Here is a 10,592-nt window from a genome sequence, read left to right on the forward strand (position 1 = left end):
ATTTAAAAAAAATAATGTATAAACATTGATTGGACAAAGTGTATTACAGAAGAAAGTTACTGCTCTCCCTATTTAGAATAAGAATCTATGAATGGTCTACACCCGCAACAAAGATCAATTTCTTTACTATGAAAATTGATAAAACCAAAACAATCTCAAATCTCAAACATAGTTGCCATTTGCCAATAAAGGGAATGTCTAGCATACTTTGAGAAATTCTTTCTACTACATGGCCTTAAGTAAAATAAAGGAAAAGATATAAATAAAAATAGATAATAAAGGAGCAAATATTACGTATTTTAGATTCTGGTAGATTAATCTGATGATGATCTGGTCTATAGCTCTAGGATAAAAGGAAGAGAATAGATCAACCAACCAAAGATAACCAACAGCCATAGAAAAACATAATTGACCCTAAATGATTCTAAAGCTAACATGGAATTCAGAAGTCTAACATACAATAGCTCATGACTACAAATCAATTTAATATAAAAGTTGGATGTCTATGTCCTATAAATCTTCCTAAATCTCAAGGCTCTTCAGTTTTGATTCCAATTCATCGCGATCCGCATCTTCTTCAGCCTCCTCATCAATGTCTTCTCCTTCAGGATCATTCTCATCCAAAGGACCCAGCATATCAGGTAAACTTTTAAATATATCCTTCAACTCCTCTATCCCTTCATCAGATATGAAGTTAGCATTAATGTTTAGCAACTTAAATCTAGGTTTTTGCACAACAGCTTTAGCCAAAACCCTAGCTCCGGACATAGTAATTGAATTTGTACTCAAATCAACCTCAAGTAACTGGTCATGACCCTCTTCCAATGCCTTGCTGATCAAAATTGTTCCTTCATCCTTCAGTTCATTCTCAGACAAATTCAACTTGGCAAGGAACTGTTTTGATGATATACATTCAGCTAGAGAAGCAGCAACATTTGTAGTAATGTCATTTCCAGCCATATCCAATACTTCCAGCGATGGTGCAGATTCCTTCAATGCAATTGCAAGGGCTTCTGCACCATCATCCTCCAAGTTCAAATAACTAAGGTATATCTCCGTCAGATCAACAAATCCAAGTACAGCTTTACTCAGGGCGACTCCAGCTTCCACACCAAACATGTTGTCACGCAAGTCAAGCTTCTTCAAGTGTTTACAAGTTCCAAGTGCCTCAGCCAGGACAACACCACCATCAGAACCTACCCTGGTAGATGAACAATGAAAATCTTCCAAAGCTGCAGATCGTTTCACAATTTCAGAAATAGCAATTGCCCCTTCATCTCCAGTCATGTTATTATGAAAATGAAGAACCCTGAGCTTCTCGGTTGAAGGAATTAATTCAGATACTGCTTTTGCAGCTTCCTCTGATATACCATCATTCATTAAATAAAGCTCCTCCAAGTTATTTTGTGATTTTAGGAGGGACCGAAATGCTCTAACTCCCTTTTCACCCATGGCATTATTTGACAGGTTAAGGTACCTTAAAACACAACCTTCCAGTGCAGAGGAGAATATAGTCATCACTTCAAGAGCTTCTGCTTCCGGCCTGCCAGCAATAAAATCCGACAGGTCCACTTCCTTCAATTGATTCTTAATTGACAGTAGGATGGGTTCAGCAACTTGAGCAGCTTCCAAGCCAAAACTTCTGTTGCTGAAACATATCTTAGTATAAGAGTTTGGTGCCCTCAATGGCTCCAACAGTTCTGTAGCCTCTTCTGCATCAATGAAGGCTCTGCGACCACCAGATATGTCAAAAACAGTTTCACCGGTTACAGTGACCTTTTCAGATACCAATACTCCATCCTCCTTCACTCTCGGACCTCTTTTCAAAACGTCCAACATGAGCTTACTCGATTCCTTGGCATAAATTTGCACTGCAAAACTCCCATCACCATCAGGCTCCTTCTCAAAGTGCTGGGTTGCAGTCGTAAAAGCAATTTCTTCAATTTGCTTAGCATCCTCCTCGGCCTCTTCTTTGCTAAGCAGCCCATACTTTCTAGAGAAAATGGATGGGGTTGTAAGGTTCTTGGTCATTCGTTCAGCAAGCATTAGCCTAGTACCCTGGCTAGGGGGCCATAACTTGATTGAAAGTGGGCGATGTTGGTATGTCTGTGCTGTGGAATCCATATCAACCAACCTGGAAACACATGCAATAACCACATTTAAAAGAACAAATCTATACATTTCAATAGTAGTGTAGTACTAGAAAACAATGAGATATAAAATTACTCATGGAAAATAACAACAAATTTCATATAATTATTCCTACTCTATAGCCACAAATCCTAGTTTTGTATATCTACCACAACAACAAATAGCATTTAAGTTTACAACAAGCAATAGACAACAAAAGCAGACCATTCAATAAGTCATGAGCAGAGTAATGATGTCCAAAGAATAAAGTTGTACAATTATGTAATACTTTTTTTCTCATGAGAAACAATCAACAATCAATATAAACCTAATCAACCATGAAATTTAGATTCTTCCAAAGAACTATCGCATAGTATGTTATATTGTGGTAAAATGATATTAATCATCACATGGTTTTGTCGAGGAAATCATGATGTTTGTAAGTGTTATCAGTAACTGCAACCTAGACTCATACAAAATCAAAGAACCATAGTATGCATATTAATATTAAGATTAGGATATACACATTGTTGCAAGGATGAGATATAATATTAATGACCAATTTAAGTTTTTTTTTAAAGGAAGAATAAAAATCCAACTTAGAAGTCAATAATTCCAATACAAAATTCAAAAGCTATTTAACATGAATTCATGAGATGTCAATGGAACTTAAAAGGTATGGATCGGGTGATTTAGAATCAGACATAAAACAAAAAAGAATAAATAACCAATAAAGGCCATGTTAAGATTTTTAAATCTTTTACTTTAGCAAATGCATAACAAATATATTGAGAATCTAAACTTTGTATCATTTCCATAAAAAAAATTAAAAAAATAAATAAAATCAATTTGTAACTATAACTCTCATAGTTGTCAAAATGAATCCAGTGATCTTCGGTCAAGGCATCGGGCTACTAGGTCACTAGGTCTACGGGTTGAGCCGGTTGACCCGGTATTATTTAAATAAAAATATAAAATAGTCAAAAACTTAAAATTAAAATTTGAAATACATGTCTTCACACACATTTTAGCAACAATCAAGTCTCAAATTCTAAAAACATCTATACAAAAATAGACATAAAATTAGTCAGTACTACTACAATAGTATCTTAATTTGACATAATAAGAATATCAATCCATAAACTATGTCCAAGGAGTAATTTCAAACTCTAGGTATGTATCTTCATCTTACAAATGTGTTCATCCTTGTTCTTGGGACAATGGTGTTTCTGATGGTGTATGTGATGATGCCTTCTTAAAATCCCATAAAAGAGAAAAATTCAATCAACTAAGTAACTAACAGCAAAACCAATCAGCATCATTACAGCAGCAACAATCATCAATCAACAAAACCACTGCATATGTATAATCAGAAAAACCAATTCAACAATCAACACAATCATTCATAATTAGCAAAACAATTCATAAACCAATTCAACACTCAGCAAAATCACTGCATATTCATAGTCAACAAAACCAATTCATAAACCAATTCAACAATAAAATTAACATTAACATTTCAACCAATTCAACATTTCAAGTTCAACCACTGCTATATTCTAATCAGATACATAAATCAATCAACAACAAAATTAACAGAAATAACATCAATGAATCAACTATTAATAATTAGTATAGAATATTAGAATAACTTAAAAAAAACTTACCTGTTACTGTTGTTGACTGTTGTTGCAGAGGCAGAATCGAGCAGTGCAGGCAGCCGAGCAGTGCAGTGCAGGCAGCAACACTCACGGACGACGAGCAGCAACACCCACGCACAGCTCGAGCACTCACTGGTGGAGGGAGGCGCGGCGAGACGCTAGCAGCTGAGGCGAGCAGAGATGGAGGACTAGGGCGATTTTCGCGAGCAAACGAGGCGTTGGGTTGGGTGCAGTGATGGCGGACGACGACGAAACGCGGCAGGAAGCACAGATCGAGGCCTCGAGCACTCAGCGGCGGAGGCGCGGCGAGACGCCAGCAGTCGAGCACAGATGGAGGAGATCGTGCGTTGGCGGTGAACGGAGATGGGCCGAGCCGCTGAGGTGAGCTCTGATGATGTGGTGGTGTCTGTGGGCGAGCAGTGAGAGACTGAAAGTGAGATAGATTCGGGTGTTGGGGGTGAGCTTCAGAACTAGGGTTTTGTTTTTAAATGTCGAACGTCGCTCTGGGGCGGGGGATTTAAAAAAAATTCTGAATTGGTCCGGGTTTTTTAAATCCGTCGGTTCACTGGTTTCAATAAAACCCGGCTGAATCCAATCGGTTCTCACCGGTTTTGCTATTTATTAGGTCCAATGACCAATTCGGACAGGTCTAGAGACCGGTCGTCGGTTTTCTGATCCGACCAACAGGGTCGGTCTGATTTTTTTCAACTATCATGATTATGTTCAGAAGTAAGCTTCACAAATAAATAAAGGGGCACTCTACTATACAGATTGAAGTGGTATAGAGAGAGAAAATAAATTCTTTTTATAGTTATTTTTTATTATTTTATTGTTATTCAAAGTGTGGATCCTACCTTTTTCAATCTCTCTTTCATTCCATAAAAAGAAAGATCTGTAAACTTACATCTTTACCGTATAATTCACCATAAATAAAATATTATTCTTGCACGGAAATAGTGTCACTCACTCATTTGAACGGAAAAATATTAGTAATAAAAACATGATATTCAAAACAAAGATCGAATTGCTGGAAAACTAAAAGACAAAGATTACATCCATAGCATCCACATCAAATTATAAACCCAAGTGTGTGAAAATAATCTTATCTAAAAACATATCCACCGATCCAATCACTGCTTATTTTCCAAAAACTTTGTGGGAAACTAAAATAGGGCAATTACTCATCACGCTAAGTAGGAAAAACAGCTAAATTTTTCTTTTCTTAAAAAAAAGAAATCGAAAATTAAAACACAAATCAAAGCCCTAGAAAAAGAGAAGACATTTTCCAGAAGAAAAGAGTGAATGAGTACATAATCAGAGGCTATGAATTCAGTACCTGAGAAAATGCGATTACCAAACTTGGACAGCGGAAAAACCCTAGATAGAGAGTGAATGATAAGAGAGAGAGGAACCGTGGAAAAGAGTTTTGAATTTGAATTTGGTTTTCTGTTTTTTATTGTCAATTTGAAAAGTTCTATACTTTTTATATTTATTTACTGAGTTATTTAATTAGATTAAGAATTTAATTTTTATATTGTATAAAAGAATGTGCAATAAGTCAATAAGTTAATTATGTATTATTATATAATTGATTTTAAATTTATTTTTTAAAATTTAAATATATAAATTTAATTAAATAATTAAATAATTTTTTATATTATCAATGTATTAAAATTAAATTATTAAATTAATATATATAAAAGTTAAAATTATTTTATAATTTAAAAATAAATTTAAGAAAATGACTGAAAATTTTATATTTAAAATAAATTTTATTTAATACATTAATCGTAAAGTCAAATTTAAAAATGGAAAAATATTGGGAACTTTGGAAAGCGTGCGTGGGAAAATTGGAGGGAAATGATGATTAATAATTGGTTGCTGAAAAATTTAACCGCATACGTGGGTTTTCATTTTTCCTCTTCGTTCTTCTTTACTCTTTGGTGATTAAATGATGATATAGCCTTGGTTTACATTTTATTTAGGTGTACATGTATAATGAGTAATGCTACACATATAAATATTTTTATAAATTAAATTTAATTAAATTAATAATAAAATTTATAATAAAATTAATTATAATTAGTATTTTATTTATAATAACATTATAGAAATATAAATTTTTTAAAATGATGTCAGTCTTGAAATTATAGATTATAGTACAAAATATTTATAATATTAAATTATTTTTACCAAAATATTATAAGAGACAAAAGTTTCTATCATCTAAAAAGAATAAAGTCTCTGTAAATAAAAAAATAAATAATAAATTTTTTTAGTTATTATTTTTAAATAAAAGAGTTTAATTTTTTATTAATAATTAATTTTAACATTTATTATCTAAAATTTGAAAAAATTTAACGTGTATGCTTTTATATTTGATTAGGTATTAAGTCTGCTGCACAAATAAAAATAATTACTTTTTGTGCTTGCTATTTAAAAATAATATTTTTTCTCTATATATATAAAAATATAACTAGATGTTAGCATAAAAAAATTTATATTGATAGTTATAAAATTAACACAAATTTTTTTTTAAACAATTAAATCTTGATTCTAACTTTTAATCACAACATTAGTATTTTCTCTAAATTATATGTGAAAAGAAGTGAAAACATATATTAGAAAGATAAGCAGTAAAAATTTAAAACTATATATATATTAAGAGTAAAGTATGTCTTTTGTTCTCAACGTTTGGGATAAGTCATATTTATTTTTCTAATGTTTAAATCGTCCTATTTGAATCCCTAATATTTATAAAAATAATTCAATGTTATTTTGCCATTAATTATACTAACAAATCAGAATGTATTTTTCCATTATTCTCACTTGGATGTATTGATTCTCAATTAGGTCTCACTTGGATGTGTTCGACCCCAGCATTTTCTCATAACTAAGGCACGTGACGCTTGTCACGCGTACACGTCGCTAAACAAATTCTTTGTCACGCGTACGCTTCATCCACGCGTACGCGTCGTTTGCCTGCTACACCGGTCACGCGTATGCGTCATCCATGCGTGCGCGTCAAGGCCAGCTTCTCAAAACTTCAATTTCTTGTGTTTCCTTCCACTTTTGCATGCTTCCTTTCCATCTCTAAGTCATTCCTGCCCTAGAAAATCTAAAATCAATTAACGCACATATCACGACATCAAGGGTAATAAAAGAGGATTAAAAATTAACAATTTTAAGGCCAAAGAAGCATGTTTTCAATCATAGCACGAAATTAGGAAGGAAACTTAAAAATATGCAATTTATATGGATAAGTGTGAGAATAAGTGACAAAATTCACTCAATTCAATCCAAAATATACCATAAAATAGTGGTTTATCACACGCATACACATAAAATATAAAGTATTTTTTAGATAAATCGTAATGATATTTTGATATTTTATTGATATTAAAATATAAATTAATTTTTTAATTATTTTTAATGTCTTATTTTAATTATATCAAGTATTTAAAATATTTTTTGTTTTAATAAATAATAATATATACTATATCTAAATTTATTTCAAGAATATATGTTAAGAATGAGACTGAACACGCTGACATGTGATGGTATTTAGGTGTGTCAAAGCGTGTCCAGAGAAGAATTTTTTACTTTTTATTAAAACACGGTTGGACACAATAGACACGCATGTCAGACGAGTGTCGGTGAGTGTAGTGTCCAAAATGTTTCCGACACGCGGACACAACAACTCAGCGAAGTGTCCGTACTTCATAGATCGATGGAACTCTCACGGAACCAGAAAAGGATGCACCTGATCTTGAGGATTGGTGGACAGTCTAATCCATGATTGTATCGTAGATCTTGAACACGATCAAACCAAGCCTACGGTCAACCGTTGCGTATGTTGAGAACGCGCAAATACTGTGGGAAGATATCAAAGAACGGTTTTCCACTGTGAACAGACCACGAAACAACAACTAAAATCAAATCTGATGAGATGCAAGTAGGAAAGGATGGCCATGACAGCGTATTATGGGAAATTGAAAGTATTGTGGGATGAATTATCACAGTGCGAGTAAATTCCCAAATGCACGTGTTGTGGATGTAAGTGTGGGATTGGCTTTCAACTTGAGAAGCGAAGGGAAGAAGAGAGGGTCCACCAATTTCTAAAGAATCGTGTATACGCAATGCTAGTCCAAGAGGAGAGAGTGAAAACGATGGCTAATTGGTTGTGGAACTCGCAATGCAGGCAGAGAACAGGATGAAAAGACGAGGAGATCATAGCCAAAAATCAACAATATGCTCTAATTGTGGCAAAAGTGTACATGATGTTAAAGGATGCTTTCAGATTGTGGGATATCCAGAATGGTGGGGTGATCGACCGAGGAATGAAGGAAGAGACGGTGACAAAGGCTACGGACGACAAGGCACACGTATTGGAGGAATTCCAGCACGTGCAAATGTGGCAAACACTGATGGAAGTGGCAGTCTGGCGGAGAAAAATTGTCGGTAAAGAATTTCACTAAAATGTCGCGTTGCAATTGTAGTTCTAAACCAACAAATTATCCTCAGTCAACATTTAGATTGTTTGTCACTTAAGCAAACCCAATAAAATTAACCGAAGTATTTAAACATCGGGTCGTCTCTCAAGGAATTGCAGGGAAGTGTAGTTTATTATTGGCTATGAAAAAATATATTTTTGGGGTTTTGTAATAAGAAACAAGAAAGTAAAATGGCAAAAAAATAAGGTAATAACTAAGAAAGCTCTTAGTAAAGAAAGAGAATTAGAAGTCATATCCTAATTATCATCGTCAATTATGATGGTAAATATAAATTGCCTTCACTTAGTTAACCTCTAACCAATGAAGGGAAGTCAAGTGCATACAATCAACTTGAGTTCACAAGTCCTAGTCAACTCATAGCGAGAGACTAGATTTAGTGAAGTTCAAGCTAACCGACAATCTTTAATTACCATTCAATAAGAGACTTTGACAATTCAAGAGTCTCTAATTAATCAATCCAAGTTAAGAATATAAAAATCTAAATTAAAATCCACCCAAACATTTTATCAAACACTTGGAAGGTATAAAATAAAAACATAGAAAATTGACAAGACATAGGAAATTCTAAGACTAACCAAAGCAAAGAAATAATAATAACAAAGCAATTGAATAATAAGAAACATGAAACATAAATTGCATTAATGAAAACTGAGAGTAACACATGAACTCATAAACTAAATTAGAAAAATAAAGGAATCAATAAGGAAAGTAGATAACTAAAGTACTAGAACAAATAAAAGTAAGAGAAAACTAAATTAAAATAAGACTGAAACCTGAACCTAAGGAGAAATTGGGAGAAGAAACCCTAAACCTAAAGAGAGGAGAGAGCCTCTCTCTCTAGAATTCTACATCTAAACCTAAAATGTGTGTATGAATGAAAAGTGAATATTTGATTGATCGATTCGTCCCACTCTGCAGCCTCTAATCTTCATTTTCGGGCTTAAAACTGGGTCCAAATCAGCCCAGAAATCGCCCCCAGCGTTTTCTCGTAACTGAGGTACATGACGCTCGTCACGTGTACGCGCCGCTGAATGAATTCCTGGTCACGCGTACGTGTCATCCACGCATACGCGTCGCTTGCCTGCTGCACTGGTCACGCGTACGCGTCATCCACGCGTGTGCATCAAGGCCAGCTTCTCAAAACTTCAATTTCTTGTGTTCTTACCACTTTTTCATGCTTCCTTTCCATCCTTTAAGCCATTCCTGCCCTAGAAAACCTAAAATCACTTAACGCACGTATCACGGCATCGATGGTAATAAAAGACGATTAAAAATTAGCAATTTTAAGGCCAAAGAAGCATGTTTTCAATCATAGCATGAAATTAGGGAGGAAACTTAAAAATATGTAATTTATATGGATAAGTGTGAGAATACTTGACAAAACCCACTCAATTCAATACAAAATAAATCATAAAATAGTGGTTTATCACAGCCATGCTATCAACACGAAAGACAAGAGACATGAGATATCAAGACTAACCAATGAGCAATGGAACGTATTGGTAGATATGATCAACAAGCAAAAACCAAATGAATTTGAGAAAATGAATGGTAAGAGAATTTTTTATTATTTATGGATCATTGATAGTGGAGCTTTCAACCATATGACCGGAACCCTGGGAAATTTATGCGAAAAGAAAACTATACGCGGATGTCCAGTAGGTTTACCGGATGGAGAGCATGTGATAGTGTGTAAGCAAGGGACAGTGATTCTTGACGGAGGACTTGAATTGAAAAATATTCTCTATGTACCTAAATTAAAATGCAACTTACTCTCAGTTTCTCAATTAACAGATATAAAACATTGTATAGTACAATTCACTGATGAAATTTGTATTATACAGGACTGCACTTTGAGGATGCTGATTTGGGAGGGTGAGCGAAAGGATGGGTTTGAAGAACTGAAGATTGACGGTTTAGAATTCAGAATAAATTCTCGTTGCAAGTATAGTTTCTAAACCGAGAAATCATCCTTTCTTACAAACGTTTTGGTTGTCACAAGTAACAAACCCCTAAATAAATTGATAACCGAAGTATTTAAACCTCGGGTCATCTTTCAAGGAATTGCAGGGAGGTGTTCTTATTATTGGTTATGAGTTTTGTAAATTGGGGGTTTTAAAAATAAGGAACAGGTAATTTAAATGATAAATAAAATAAATAAATAATTATAAAATAAACTCTTGGCAAGGTATGAAAATTCGGAAGTCCTATCCTAGTTATTCTTATGAGAATTGAGTTTAACCCCACTTAGTTAACCCTTACGAGACCAAGGGAAAGTCAAGTGGAC

The 10,592-nt window shown here is 33.9% G+C and overlaps 1 protein-coding gene across 3 annotated transcripts; it reads right to left on the reverse strand.

The window, feature by feature from the left end:
• Nucleotides 1-276: 276 nt before the first annotated feature.
• Nucleotides 277-5,243, reverse strand: LOC107625197 (RAN GTPase-activating protein 1). 3 transcript variants are annotated; one of them, XM_088505420.1, is made up of 3 exons: nucleotides 5,128-5,243; nucleotides 3,805-4,218; nucleotides 277-2,134 (listed from the first exon to the last, which is right to left on the reverse strand). In XM_088505420.1, exon 3 carries the CDS (start codon nucleotides 2,122-2,124, stop codon nucleotides 523-525), a length of 1,602 nt encoding a protein of 533 aa, XP_088361546.1. In that variant the 5' UTR covers nucleotides 2,125-2,134; nucleotides 3,805-4,218; nucleotides 5,128-5,243; the 3' UTR covers nucleotides 277-522. The 3 variants fall into 3 exon arrangements, with proteins under 3 accessions (XP_088361546.1, XP_016183258.1, XP_020971388.1); XM_016327772.3 differs by having other exon boundaries at nucleotides 3,798-4,218; XM_021115729.2 differs by having other exon boundaries at nucleotides 3,798-4,197; nucleotides 5,128-5,239.
• Between the last annotated feature and the right edge of the window lie 5,349 nt (nucleotides 5,244-10,592).

The sequence above is a fragment of the Arachis ipaensis genome, chromosome B2, assembly GCF_059453495.1.
Source record: "Arachis ipaensis isolate K30076 ecotype BB chromosome B2, ASM5945349v1, whole genome shotgun sequence".
Taxonomy (NCBI): Eukaryota; Viridiplantae; Streptophyta; class Magnoliopsida; order Fabales; family Fabaceae; genus Arachis; species Arachis ipaensis.